Genomic DNA, 15,532 nt, shown 5'->3' on the forward strand with positions numbered 1-15,532 from the left:
TATTTCCAAGGTGAGTTTATAGGAGTGATGTGTTGGGGCTTATTTCCCAACATGCTTTTCATCCTTGAGTGCTGTGGATCAAAATCTAATAACCTTAGATCTTTATTTTGAAATCCTATATTCTCAGGAGGTAGAGCTTCAGAATTTTAGGAAGTACATGCTAGATTCCGTTCCGTGAACAGAAAGAGCAGAATCTTTCTGAACAGACAGAGCAGAACCAAAAATAATGGCATTGACTATCCTTTCAGGCTGGAATAGCAACCAACTACAAAGACAGAGGCCTATTATGCCAAACATGAAACTGAAATTTATGTAATGGGACAGTTTCCTTATATTTCAATGGGTAATCATACTAAACTACTTTGCTAAGTTGAATCCAACAAGTTCTGCTTACAAAAGATAGCTTTCAAAAAAACAAGTCTTTGTAATATCTGTCAGTTTAGATGGGATATATTGAATAAAAATGTCACTTAAAATTTTGTTAATTTGAAAGAACATTATTTTGATAACAAGAAATTTCACCATTCTCTCACCACACCGTGTCTTGAGAGCAATCTCCTATGCCTTCTCTATTAAATGACAGTGATGTATTGAGGAAGTTTGTGCATGTGTGGAAGGATTTTGTAAATTTCAAAGTGCCACACTGATGTTGGTTATACTTATGTATGGTGGGCCTTATACTTTTAGGGGCAGTTTCTGCTTTGACTAAGCAACTGGGCCACTACTTACCAGCTGCCAAACAATTAGAGCTGCAGATATCCCACTGTTGAAGGAATTTTTAATACTTCTCATCAGCCTCCTCCTCATAATGGCCAAGTTAACACACACTGTGTCTTTCTGACTTCTTTTTACATGTTGTGACTTTTTCCCTTTTCCCTGAAAACTGACTTTCCTCAGTTTTAATTTTCATGTCAAGTCAACTCAGGTATATAATTAAAATTTCCTTGAATCTTGCTCCCCTTCAGGATGACTTCTATCCCCTTCAGGATGACTCAGTTACTGATCCTGAAAGTTTTAGGAATTATTAGGTAAATATCACAGTAAAATATTTAAAAGTTTAGGTCAGCGGAAACATATCGCACAAACTATCTGCTATTGTATAACTATTTTTATTTAACATAGTGGGAGGATTCTGACAAGAATGTTGGTCAAGTCAGATGTCTTTATTTTTAATAATGTTTCGTAATATGAAAAACAAGTCTTTCTAGGGACACTATTTTTATTTTTATTAACTTTTTTATTTTTTATTTTTTTGAGGCAGGGTCTCACTCCCGTCTCCCAGACTGGAGTGCAGTGGCTCCATCTTGCCTCACTGCAGCCTCGACTTCCTGGGTTCAGGTGATTCTCACACCTCAGCTTCCCAATTAGCGGGACTACAGGCATGCGTCACCATGCCTGACTGATTTTTTTTTTTTTTTTTTTTAAGAGAGACAAGGTTTTGCTGTGTTGCCCAGTCTGCTCTCAAACTCCTGGGCTCAAGATATCCACCTGGGTTTTCCTCCCAGAGTTCTGGGATAATAGGGGTGAGCCACCGTACCCTGACATATTTTTCTTAACTTTAAATTTTGAAATGATTTCAGACTCACGGAAAAGTTGTAAAACTATTACAGGTAATTTCTGAATACACTTCGCTCATATTTACCACATTTACTTTATCTTTCTATCTATATCTGTATTTACTGGAAACATTTCAGAGTAAGTTGCAGGCCTGGTGCCCCTTTACTTCTAAATATGTCTGTAGTTCCTAAAAACAAGTAAATTTTCTTATGTAACTATAGCACCATAATCAAAATCAGGATTTGAACATTAATGTATTACTGTCGTCCAATTTAGGGACTATATTCAAATTTCCCCAGTTGCCTCATTAATGCCTTTTGTGGTAAAAGAAAAAAAAATCTGGTTCAGCATCCTGCATTGCATTTAGTTGTTATATCCCTTTATTCTCTCTCAATCTGGAATAATCTTTAGTCTTCTGGTCAGTTGTGATCTTAACATTTTTTAAGAGCATAAACCATTTATTTTATAAAATGTCACTCATTTTAGCTTTGCCTCTTTTCTCATGTACTAGGTTCAGTCTTTGCATTCTGAACAGGAATAGAAATGACACTGTCCGTCTGTGAGCACCATGTTGGTAGCATGAAGTGCCTCTTTATCCCATTATTGGTGGTGTTGGCTTTGTTAAGGAGGTGTCTCTGGCGTTTCTACACTGTCGACTTTGTATTTTCCTTTTGTCCTTAATAAAGTATCTTATAGGGAGATACTTTGAGTCTCTATAAATAGCCAGCATACTTTTACTCACTAGCTTTAGCATACTTCCTAGTTTGTATTTAATGAGGAATAGGCTAAAGATGACAATGGCAGTGTCAGAGTTTATTATTATAATTTTTAGAATCATGAGGTAGGTAACAACACAGTGCCAAGGAGATTTAGTTTTCTTAAGCTTATTCTGCTACCGAAATGAGATACATGAAGCACTCAGAGATGAAGCACAACCTAATTTACCTCACAGTTGCATTTGACAAGCTTAGTTATATTTTGGGAAATAAATTTGAAGCAACAGATGAGTAAGAGGGAGTGTTAAGAGGTATTAGACACAATGCGAATAGTGACAGCTTGGTGGTGATTAAGAAGACAAAACTAAATTAAAATAGCAAGTAGATCTATAAAAAGCTAGCCGATTGTTACCATCTAGTGTAGGTGTATGGAACTAAACATATTTATTCTAGTCCATGAAGATGATTATGGCATAAGATATTATAAGGCATGATTATGTCCTATAATATGGCATTTGATAATTTTTTGTACCTGTTTGAACAAAAGATTCATGGTGAGCTAGGGATATAACCAGTACAAATAAATTTATCAACAACTGTTAGACTCTGCAGTGTGGCACTCCCTTGAGAAATTTGTCTTTGAGGATTCAGGTATTATAACTTGGTAGGGCTTACTCCTTTTTTGTGAGTGTGATTTTTTTTTTTTTTTTGGGTTTGGGCTTACTCTTGCTCACTAAATCCCAAGATTTATATATTCACATGCTAATATGTTAACAATGCAAAACATTGCTCTCTGGTGGATCCCTGATTTGTGTGCTTTTTAGAAAGAGCACATTGCTGTTGGGTAGGAAAAACATATGAAGCCAGGTTCTCAAATATTTGTGTGGTAAGGATGGAGTAACAATAAGGGAATTCCATTTTGTATTTTGAATGTTTTTAAGGCATTGTTTCCAAAAGTGTGTTCCATGGACTTGGCAACTCATAAAGGTACTTTGCAAAAGGAGGAGGAAGTGCTGCACAAGGCCCTTCTCTAGGAGAGTCACAGGACATATGGGCATGCTAATGACAAGAGTCTTTCCTAAACAATCTGTTGAACTGAGATTAACCCGGTGTTTCCCAAATAGAAGTGACACAGAAACCTTTTCCCCCCACATACTAGCCCTCACAACAGATGCTTATTAGCATCAGACTTCTGTAGTTACATTTTTCTTCTAAGTGGGACAAGATGAACTTGTTGGTTTACCAGACACCAATTTTTGACTTTTTTTATTTTTATTTTTATAAACTTTTGGTCAAGTTAACCATCTTTTCCCTCCCTGCCTGCCTTCCTCCCTCCCTCCCTCCCTCCCTCCCTCCCTCCCTCCCTCCCTTCCTTCCTTCCTTCCTTCCTTCCTTCCTTCCTTCCTTCCTTCCTTCCTTCCTTCCTTCCTTCCTTCCGTCCATCCTTTTATTCCTTTGTATAACCCTGTTCTATCACTTCAGTATTGAGCTTAACTTGCAGAGAGAAACCATTGCTAAGCACTTGGGAATAGGGGGATATTCGTGATTATTTAAGCAATGTTGTGCTTATAAGATTTCTGGTAATAACATAGTCTAAAGGAAATGCTTAATATCCTGTGGAGTAGCTTTGGAATACTATGTATTTAGAACAATTTCTTTCGAAAATGCTTGAAATTGTAAGTTTTACTTTAAAGAAGTTAATTTCTTTTACCTGGAAAATTGAAGCAAGTTAGACTATTTTGTGGACTTATGCAGTACTTGTCAAAAGGTAAATGTTTTTTTAAAATTTCTGTTAGTAAGGATTTTACCTTTAGCAGCTTGTTATTTTAGTTATCTGCTTAGTTGCTTCTAATTTGAATTACTTGTAGCTACCTAATTTAGATTGTAAAATGTTATGGCTCTGTTATATGACTAAGTTTAGAACACAGTGGGTCCACTTTTGGATCCCATTCAAAGTGGATCTGATGTACTTATTTTCCTACACAGTTACAGATCCATCCTCAAAGGTGAAGCAGAGACTCAATAAATTTGGATCTTGAAACCTTCATAGTAATATGCCTTTAAAAGACATGTATACATAATCGTATAGCCATTGCATATACTTTTATACATACATTTCTTTCATATACATTTCTGTCAGGAAGATCAGGAAGATAACGTCATCTCTTTAGTGAGATAAATTCCAACTCCATCTCGACCACTTACTATAGATGTGACTCTGTATTTGCTGTTCATTCATTCAATATATATTTATTTGCCTTATATATAGTATGTACTTATATGGGCACTGGTCATAGAAAGAGGAAACTGAATAGTTCACTTAACTTTTAAAATTGTCTTTTCACCTATCAGGGATGTGTGAATAGTATTGATGTAAAGCACATGGCACATAGTAGGTTCACCTCTTTTTTTTTTTTTTTTTTGAGATGGAGTATCGCTCTGTCGCCCAGACTGGAGTACAGTGGTGCAATCTCGGCTCACTGCAGCCTCCTCCTGGGTTCCAGCAATTCTTGTGCCTCAGCCTCCTGAGTAGCTGGGACTACAAGCGTGTGCCACCACACCTGGCTAATTGTTTTTATTTTTAGTAGAGACAGGGTTTCATTATGTTGACCAGGCTGGTCTCAAACTCCTGACCTCAAGTGATTTGCCCGTCTTGGCTTCCCAAAGTGCTGGGATTATAGGCGGGAAGCACCACACCCATCCAGGTTCACCTCTTGAGTAGAGTGCTGAGATGCTTTCTCACATGAAATTGGTTTCTAGTAATAATAGAGGGTTTTTTTGCTAGTTACTTTCTTATTATGTTTATCGTATAGAGTCTTGGTTCTTACAAAATCATAATTTGTTTTCAAAAATATATATTTTAAACTACCTAATAAGATCTTTATTTAGTGTCACATTTATTTTACGAAGGGTAGATGCTTATTTTAGTGATGATTTGTCATTAAAATTATGTCAAAATGTCTTAAAATGTTGTTGAAACTGTAAACAAACTCATAACACACACAAAGCTAATTATGGGTGCCATCTGTTTATTTTTACAAAGCTTTTTTTTTAAGGCTATGGCATTGTCTGCTTATGATAAGCTTCAAGATTATTATAATGACTAAGTCCTGTCCTTCAATTAGTGTAGTTGAAGATGGGAAGATAATTCGTTTGTTCACTGACCTTTTCCTGTGTCAGAGTATATGGAATATGACATGTCATGATAAAGAAACTATTGTGAAGTGCATTTAGAAGATACTTAATTTTAATGAGAAAAAAGTGACATCAAATCAGCAGATGTGGCCAAAGTTTTGTTTAAATTCTTAGAACTTATTCAAGGTTTTAGATGAACGGTAGATAATTCACTCTTTTCCAGTGACTTAAGTGGCTTCATTTTAACTCAAGGTTAAGAATTTCTAAGTGATCGACCAAGTTTATGTTGACATGTATCCCTGTTTGTGTACCTATATGTCAGCACATGTTTTTGTACATACATATCTCATGTGTTAGTGCAAAAGGCCAGGTACTTGCATGACAGCATCAGCCCAAGTAGTTATCAGCAATCTGCTGAGAGAGCAGAGCGATTGCACTGGCTCCGTTTTGCAATTGTGCATGCTAAGCATTACCCAAGTCAGTGTGGAGGGAAAGCAACCTGAAGGATCCATCTGCTCCCTTCTGCTACACTGCCTCGATGCAAGATTACGCTAATCTGGCTGCTTGTCAGGACAGGTTAGTGAAAGCATGCAAGTGGGTGAGACTTAGGGTGGACTAGTGCTTTGGAAAATCATAAGCTGCCCCTGTAGATGCCACGTTAAGTGCAGCAGAATAGGTTGATTATCAGCCACATCGAAGATTGCAGTGAAATAAATATATAGTTTTTTGGTTAAGAATTAGTTTCAAAATTAAAATTCTTAAATATTGTTGGACCACAAATAAAATTGAGAAAAATAATAGAGATAGTTTACAAATACTTTTAGGCATTAGTTTTTCTTATGATTTGTGTATTGTGTTTATTCTTTCATTTTATTCCCCTAGCTCAAGAGTTTTTTAGTCAACTATGTTTAAATGTTAACGTTCAATTAACTTCATTTTACCCAAAAACTTTTGTGATTTTTCTTGTTTGTTTCTATTTAATTACCCTTTTCTACACCTACTGACTGGCAGACCTTGGCCTTGCAGGTTGAGCATCCTGTCACAGAATGCATTACTGGCCTGGACCTAGTCCAAGAAATGATCCGTGTTGCTAAGGGCTACCCTCTCAGGCACAAACAAGCTGATATTCGCGTCAACGGCTGGGCAGTTGAATGTCGGGTTTATGCTGAGGTAAAATGAATGGTGTTGGGAGGAAGGATGGTGGTTGTGTCCAGAGTCATGAGACCTGGTATAGCCAAACAATGAGGTAAAGTTAGGGTTCCATAACGTTGCCAACTATTGGATTATATAATCCATAATTAAATCAGAAAAAAATTAGATAATTTTGACCTCATTCCAGATAGTTTTAAAGAATTGGGCTTAGTTAAGTGTCATGTATTTGTAGATGGGGAAATAGCTACCAATCCTTTAAGAGGCAACAAAGCATTGGTTAAATATTCTTGAGCTTGAATGGACCATGGTTTTTGTTTTGTTTGCATTTTCTTTGTTTATTTTCAAACAACACTAACAAGAAGTAGCATTTATTTCCATGGGTTTTTTTTTTTTTAAATGCCCACCTTGGGTACACATTAGTTGTTGATCAGATATTTACTTAAAATTTTTCCCAACTTTTTTTTGTATAATTTTCTCCTTTATTATTATTACATAAAAATAACAATCAAAATTTAAATTGTAAAGCTTTTAGTAAAACATGTACTCTTGTAATTTTAATTTTGGGTTTTACTCATAAACTCTCAGTTCAGTACTTCTAAATGCTTTTTTCAAATGACTAAAACAAGAATGCAAGGTAACATTTGTACTGTTTTTACTTTTCGACATCAAAAATGTCTGTCAAGATTAAAAATAAATCAGTGTCTGTGTTTAAGAATACTGAAAGCTGGTTTGAAATATTTTTCAAGGGGCCGGGCACGGTGGCTCACGCTTGTAATCCCAGCACTTTGGGAGGCCGAGGCGGGCGGATCACGAGGTCAGGAGATCGAGACCATGGTGAAACCCCGTCTCTACTAAAAAAAATACAAAAAATTAGCCGGGCGTGGTGGCGGGCGCCTGTAGTCCCAGCTACTCGGAGAGGCTGAGGCAGGTGAATGGCGTGAACCCGGGAGGCGGAGCTTGCAGTGAGCCGAGATTGCGCCACTGCACTCCAGCCTGGGCGACAGATCGAGACTCCGTCTCAAAAAATAAAAAAAATAAAAAAAGAAATATTTTTCAAGGAGTTCAAAAATATGTTTTGGCATGACTGTATTGCTCTTGCTTTTTGCATATTTTAAGTAGTATTACTTTCATTCTTATGACACTGAACCTGTTTATTCTGATGATCTAAGATATTTACAAATGAAGTACATATCTAGTAGCATGTGCAAAGTTTTTTTTTTTTCAGGTCTTTATTTGAAGAACCCAAATTCTCAAGTTTTACCATATGTGAACTGTTTTCAGAAGTAAGAAAAACAAATATCTTTAGTGTACCACATTTGTTGTTCTAAACTTGAGTATGTTTTGATGTAGGGCCTAGGTTATTTTATTTTTTGCCCAAGGCATTCTAAGAAGTTTTATAAAATGTTGGAATTCTACCAATTTCAATAAAGTATGAACAAGGTCAGGCTAAATTCTGCTTACAGTTCTGTTTGATTTTTAAGTACATTCTAAGTTGTCTAGAGTAAAAGACAATAATATTCTGAAATCTGTGATTTGGTAAATACCATATGTTGAAAATAGACCTATAAATGGTTCTTCATTGTGTAAATATTTAACCTTACTTGTGCTGATTTATATTTCAAAGACTGTGCTTCCTTTCCTTTGAACTTTCAGGACCCCTACAAGTCTTTTGGTTTACCATCTATTGGGAGATTGTCTCAGTACCAAGAACCATTACATCTACCTGGTGTAAGTCATTAAGCTGTAATACCAGCTGAAGGGTTAAAATCGTGATTTATGTTATACTTTTATGTTAAAGCATGTCAACACCAAAGGGTGTAAATTGAAGGACAAGTGAAATTCATGGGAATCATGGTTTTTGTGTTGAAAACAAAAAGAAAGTCAGGATCCGCTGGACAGGGGAAGCCTGGAGACATCTGATGATGTAAATGATAGCTTACAGTGTTCCCAATTCTTTCAAAAATTATAATAAAAAAGACTGTGAATCCTAAGAATGAGAAATGATGTTTTGTGTTACAATTTAATCTTTTCAATAAATCAAATCCAACCCTGCTGTATAGTCACTTGTCAAGAAATTCAAGCACAAAATCAGCTCCTTAATTGAAATTTAAAGGAGATTGAATTTAGGCAAACAAAGTGTGCCTCAGTCTATTAAACCTCATGGACTTTAAGGAGTACATAATATTTATATCAGTTAAAGAAAAGTGACCACTGTCCATTTTATTCTATAGCTCTTCTATATTTAATAGCTATTTTAAAAGTAGTTTTTGTTGCAGAAAAAGAACAAGGACATAACCCTTTTTCTTAATCAAGGTAATAAGTGCATGTATATATGACATTATGTTAGCTAGTAGATGACAAGGCTGTACCATCTGTGAATATTCAGATTATTCATTTTGATTACTGGCATGAAGATGGTGAAAGATTACAGGAAGAATTCTAAATCTGAAGATGTTATTGGATATATGATTTATTTCACTTTTTAAATTGTTTTTGCCCATGTGCTTTCTAAAGGGACTTGACCCTTTCTGGGCTTGGAGACTCCATGCTGTGTTCAAAGCCAGAAGGCAGAAAAAAAATTGTAAAGATTTAACAGGGATTATGTGACGTTAAATAGCAGATGAGAAAACAAGTATCATAGGGACATATCTAAACACTTTTTTAATCAAACAAAAGAAGTATTAAATAAGAATTCATAATGATTACTCTAGTTGTTAGAAGTTTTCACCGTGTTGTAATAGCTAACAGGATGTCAAACATTTTGCCCTCGCAAGTTTTTGCAATTTGCAATTTTCAAACGTGAGACCTGTTGAAAGTACAAGTGATAATGGACAAACTATACCCCCTACAGTCTTCGTCCCACCAAATCTTTCTTCAATTAATGCTGCAGCAGGAGTTTTATGTAATAACATTTGCAGTTGTGAGCCATCCACAGAAAGAAAAAACAATTAAAATGCCTTAAATGTTCTGCTTACTGCTGTTATTTGCTTGTGTGAATGTTGCATGTCAGCTAAATGGACCAAGGAATAGATAAAGTGATTGGGTGCAGGAGAGTGCACACTAAGCTTTGTCTATCATTATTGCTGGGAGCAATCAAATTGATGTCAGCAGGACAGTAGATGCGTTGACAGCTGTAATTATGTATCTCCATGGTGATCACTTTTGGCCTGTCATGGAGGCCCATGAGTCCCCTCCCTTGGAAGCATTTAATCAGATTGGGCTGTCACTTGTCAGGTAGACATGGTGGGCTGGGAGTTGTGCTTAGGGGGAGAGGTGAATTGAGAATGAAGGGTGGGAGACGTCTGATAGTTTCACAGAGTCCACTGTGGTACTGAAGACAGAAATTTTAATTATGCTAGAGGTTTCTGAGCAATGGTTTGGGAATCTCATACAGAGGTGCTTGGGTGTTTTGTTGTGGTTGCTATTGTTTGTTTTTCTTCCTTGCCTTATTAAAACTAGAGCAGTCAGTTTACCTTAGAAAACAATTTTTGGCTCTTACCTTTTTTGGTCACAAGAATGCATACTTAAGAGTTAACTTATGGTTTGTACTTTTCACATGCTTCATTAAGCCTGAAATTTATTAATATGGCAGAGGTGAAGATTTCCTTTTTTATTTTTGATCATCATATTTTGTAAATTTGTTGTTTTCAGACCACAATTTTGTTCTGCTCAGAAATTTGGTTCTGATTTCACTTGAATTTTTTCTTAAAGCTTTTAGTGCAAATTTGTATAGCCTTTCATGAAGGAGTGGAGACTTGATCTGACTTCAAATTGGTTGTTAAGAAATAAAAATATAGCTGATTATTACTTGGAAAAAGCAGCATAAATAGTAAATTATAAAGCAGAGTTTTCATACTGTGGTACAGTTTTTAATTGGGAATACTGATTTGCTTATACAAAGATACATGTTGATTATATATATCTTGATTTTATCATATGTATTTTAAAGTTAAGATGACACAACTTCTGTGATCATAATATTAGTAAATAACAAAGACAGTTATATTTAATTAAGATCTGTAGGTAACACCTTATAGGATGATATTATTCAAGGCACCTGAAGTTTTAAGTAAGGAACTGTAGAAGAATGTAATAAATATTCTTTATTGTCTATGTTATTTTATTTGTGGGTTGAACATCTAAGTTCTTCCTAGCTTTGTAGCAGTTTTATGTAGCAAATGACAGGATGTAGTTAAAGTCAGAAGTTTTAGAACTTGTATCAGTCTCGTTTTTAAACACAGCATTAGCAAGCATGCTGTGGTTTTAAAGATGGCATAGTGGTCAAATTAGCTCTTTCACTTTTTGGTACTAAAATTAAGAAAATGAAAACTACAGATATATTTTCTGTTATGTAACCCGATTACTAGTTGCCATTTTGGGGCTTTTTAATGTGGGGAAAAGGTAGATTGTGATTTTATTGCTTTTAAAGCTGCTCCATTAATTTTTTTCTAGTTTTTGTCAACACTGTGAATTTCATAGAACATCAGTTTATGTCCTGAAATATGTTTTCAGAAAATAGAAAGCCAAGTATATTTCGTAAGTGTGCTGAATGATTTTTGTTTAAAATTAAGATTTTTGTATATGAATGTGAATATGAATACAGATACCTATATTTTTGTTTGTGCTTGCAAATACAGAAATAAAAGCCCCTCAGGTATGTTATAGTGTTCCTTTTACAACCTTGCAAAGAGAATAATAGTAGTGTGAATTTTAAGAAAATGAAACTATAGCTTGTCTTCTGATGTCACTGTATAATAAAGCCATCATTATACCCTCATGTGGATATCCTAGACAAGAGGTTCTACATGTGGTCCCTTGATAATTGCCTAAATTAAAATATTAAAGGCCTAACAGCCGCTGTGTTGACCTTTTTCTGCCTTGCTGCAGACAGATGAGCTGCTGTTTATTAGGAAGGCTTCTTCCCACAGGTGGAAGGCTACATGAGCTTCCGCTCTTCTCTTCCCACCCCTTTACAATGTTGGGCATCAAAGTCCTGCTGTTCCAGCAGCTTTGATTCAGTTCCTCCATCCTCAAGACCCCTAGGATGTGCCTGACAGTCTGAAGTATTTTGATTAGCTTTTAAATACTTCAGATTCCAAAACTTCTTTCTAATAATTTAATAAATATTCTGTCCTCAGTAACTGCTCATTTTTAAAGTTTTGCATGGCTAACCTCCGTGCCTTGCTGCTGGTATCAAACTGGGAAATGAAAACAAGAATCAGTGATGTACTAACTCACTCGTTGGCTGGTTAACAGCAATCAGCCTCTTCAAAAGAATATTTTGAACTTGTGCTATCCCCCTACCCCCCACCCCATGAAAATCACAAAATCAGAACTCTAATTGGGGCTTTACAAAGCAAAGCCATAGGAAAAGCTGTGTAAACATTAAAGCCTCAGGGGACCAACAGTAACAGAAAAATAGTGTTTTACAGTTGAGAGGGTGAGGCAAAAAAGGAAAGTGTTACAGACATGAAAGGCCCAGGCCCACGTTCCTATGGAGCTGAGGAGCAGCCTTGACGAGGGGCCTCACTGGTGGGCTCAGAAGGGTCTGGCAGGGAGTGCAGTTAGCAAGGGCATCGTCCATGCCGTGCTTCAGCTGGAAGACACCATCAGAGAGCCACAGCATCCTGGCATAGTGATGTAGGAAGTCTTCATTTTTTATTTTTTATTTTTGCTGTTTCTTAGTTTCTTCATTCAGTGGCAGAACAAAAAATGTGTTGCATTGCATATTAACGGATCAATATTTTAGATTGTTTTCCTATTTTCCAGAAGTTGAAGTGTTATTTGAGATTGAAATTCTCTATCCATTTTCTCCATGGAAATGAAATTTGTGGTTACAAAAAAGTATCTACACAATATGAATTACTTTTATTTTTCTCTTTTTTTCTCTCAGGTCCGAGTTGACAGTGGCATCCAACCAGGAAGTGATATTAGCATTTATTATGATCCTATGATTTCAAAAGTTAGTTTAATTTCTTGATGGATTATTTGATTTCTTCTGAAAAATCAATGATATTTAAAGAGTCTGAAACTGGGCCTTTATCTGAATCATAAGCTATAATTAAACAACTAATTATGCAGTGATGTAAATATGAAAGCAGAGCAGGTTTTTTCTCTTGAGAGAAAATTCAGCATTATGTTAGTTTGCAGTACTCCTCCTCCCCAACTAAATCATGCCACCACCATCACACACATGCATGAACAATAATAATAATAAACATCTAACCAGCGGTGCCAACCTAACTCATTGCCATGAGAAGGAATTAAGTTTTTTTTTTGGCCATTGGCAGAAATTACCTGAGATGAAAGTATAAATAAATGGCAAGAGTTGGGCTGATAGGCAGTGTTTCTTAGAGTACTTTTTCATCTTTTCTCTTCAATTTTTACAAATTACCAATTATTTAAGTAGATTTGATATTAAGAGTATAAGATTTGTTTTGCCCACCTGTCTTTTTGAAGTTTGACTTTCCAGAATAAATGAATTGGATTTTTGGGTCTTTAACCTTGAATTTTTGGATCTTTAAACTCTTAAAACCTTATAAAGTGTAAAATGCTGTAATAATTAAGATTGTGGATTTTATTTTTATTTTATTTATTTATTTATTTATTTATTTTTTGAGATGGAGTCTCGCTCTGTCCCCCAGGCTGGAGTGCAGTGGCGCGATCTTGGCTCACTGCAACCTCCGCCTCCCAGGTTCAAGTGATTCTCCTGCCTCAGCCTCCTGAGTAGCTGGGACTACAGGCTCATGCCACCAAGCCCAGCTAATTTTTTTTGTTTTTAGTAGAGATGGGGTTTCACCATGTTAGCCAGGATGGTCTCCATCTCCTGACCTCATGATCCGCCCACCTCGGCATCCCAAAGTTCTGGGATTCCAGGCGTGAGCCACCGTGCCCGGCCAGATTGTGGATTTTATTTTGAAAATTCTGTGTTCTCTGAAATGATACATCTGTATTGAGGAATGATTTGTTTTTTAAGCCTTGTTTCTCAAGATGGGTTTTCCCCAAGTGTCCTTTTTAATGTTATAGTTGCAGTAAACAAACCAATTTTTATCTATCTTTCTTCAGTTAAGGTTTTAGTGCTTTTTTTTTTTTTTGGATAGGTCTCCCTTTTTCACCTAGGCTGGAATGCAATATCACGATCTCGGCTCAGTGCAGACTCGACCTCCCAGGCTCAAGCGATCCACCTGCCTTAGCCACCCAAGTAGCTGGGATTACAGGCGTGTACTACCATGCAGGGCTATTTTTTTATATCTTTTGTAGAAATGGGGTTCCTCATGTTACCCAGGCTGATCTTGAATACCTGAGCTCAAGCAATCTGCCCACCTCGGCCTCTCAAAGTGCTGGGATTACAAACGTGAGCCACCGTGGTTGGCCTAAGTTATTAGTAGTATTAAAATAAAATTTAGGTCTTTTGTTTATTAGAGAACCACCATTTAATTTAAAAATAAAACTATGTAAAAATATTATATGTTGATTTTTAAATATTCCATTTTTAGATGAGTGTTTTTCTCTTCAGAAAAATGGCCTACAAATTAACTTTCATATTTGCTTGATACTGAAGAGCTAGTAAAACCTACTTTTTAGTCTATATATTGGCTAATATAACTGCCAGAAAAATCTTTAATGAATAGTTAAGGTCTTATTTCATTGCCAAATTATAGAGATACATGTAAGTAGGCACTAAATCATGTAGAATAGTAAGACTTTTCTGTTTTTTTGATTTCTGAAAAAGTACCATTTGCTTCTGTGTATATTATATGTAAAACTGCAAGTGATTTCTAAGATAGTCGTCTTCTTTCTTTGTACTTTTATTTTTGAAACTTTACTTTTTTTTGTTAGTTATGAAAGTGTTAAAGGCTGGACACGGTGGCTCATACCTGTAATCCCAGCACTTTGGGAGGCTGAGGCAGGTAGATCACCTAAGGTCAGGAGTGTGAGACCAGCCAGGCCAACATGGCAAAACCCTGTCTCTACTAAAAATACAAAAAATTTAGCTGGGCGTGGTGACACACACCTGAAATCCCAGCTTCTCATGAGGCTGAGGTGAGAGGATCACTTGAACCTGGGAGGTGGAGGTTGCAGTGAGCCAAGATTGCGCCACTGCCCTCTAGCCTGGGCAACAGAGCGAGACTCCATCTCCAAAATAAAAAATAAAAAAGAAAAGAAAGAAAGTGTTAGCTATTCAGGGTCTCAAACTTGGAAACCACAGAAAAATAGGGAAAAAATGTCTTATCTAATCCTCACTACTACCCTAGATGTTCAAATCCTATCTCAAATATTCACATTTAGCTGTATCTCCTTTTAAATTTTTTCTGTACTTACTTTTGTTACATTTTTGTTTTTGTAAAATCACTCTTTACTATGATAATGAAATGTAGGAGAAAAGTCTGAAATATCTTGATTCTAATATTTATATACTTAAAAAATCATAATTGACATGTATTGAAAACTGAACTATCATAAAATTTCAAGATATATTTAGAAATCTGTTATGAAATATTTTAATTTTTACTAAAATGAATCATTTAACATAGTTCTAAATATATATGTATTGGGTTTTCTGTTTGCTTGTTTTTAGCTTATCACATATGGCTCTGATAGAACTGAGGCACTGAAGAGAATGGCAGATGCACTGGATAACTATGTTATTCGAGGTAAAAACAAAGATTTGCACTCATTGGTTATTGTATATGGTGTCCAGTTCCAGAGAACAGCCTGGGGGTTTACCAATGAGAATATGGCACAGCACATTTGCTCACTATGTGCTTAAAGAGAAATAAGAAAAGCTCAAATCCATCAAACCACCATACTAAGTATAGCCGTTTCCACTGTTTTAAGCAAATGCATATTTTCTCTATATACCTAACGTATGTATTACTCTATATAACCAGTACACATTGGTTACATAGGCCTTGAGGAGGGCGTCTTTTTTCTTACAGAAGTAATATTGCTGTGGAGAGGTCTTTAGTGCG

General features: G+C 35.9%; 1 protein-coding gene across 8 annotated transcripts in view; it reads left to right on the top strand.

Annotated features, from left to right (window-relative positions):
- Positions 1–15,532, top strand: part of PCCA (propionyl-CoA carboxylase subunit alpha) — a 448,216-nt gene that overhangs the window by 202,597 nt on the left and 230,087 nt on the right. For all 8 annotated transcript variants that reach the window (XM_032151213.2, XM_032151217.2, XM_058438035.1 and 5 more), the window contains 4 exons: positions 6,435–6,578; positions 8,214–8,288; positions 12,454–12,522; positions 15,139–15,214. In XM_032151213.2, coding sequence (XP_032007104.1) covers positions 6,435–6,578; positions 8,214–8,288; positions 12,454–12,522; positions 15,139–15,214 — 364 coding nt within the window. The remainder of the gene's footprint in view (positions 1–6,434; positions 6,579–8,213; positions 8,289–12,453; positions 12,523–15,138; positions 15,215–15,532) is intronic.

The sequence above is a fragment of the Hylobates moloch genome, unplaced genomic scaffold (assembly GCF_009828535.3).
Source record: "Hylobates moloch isolate HMO894 unplaced genomic scaffold, HMol_V3 SCAFFOLD_4, whole genome shotgun sequence".
Classification (NCBI taxonomy): domain Eukaryota; kingdom Metazoa; phylum Chordata; class Mammalia; order Primates; family Hylobatidae; genus Hylobates; species Hylobates moloch.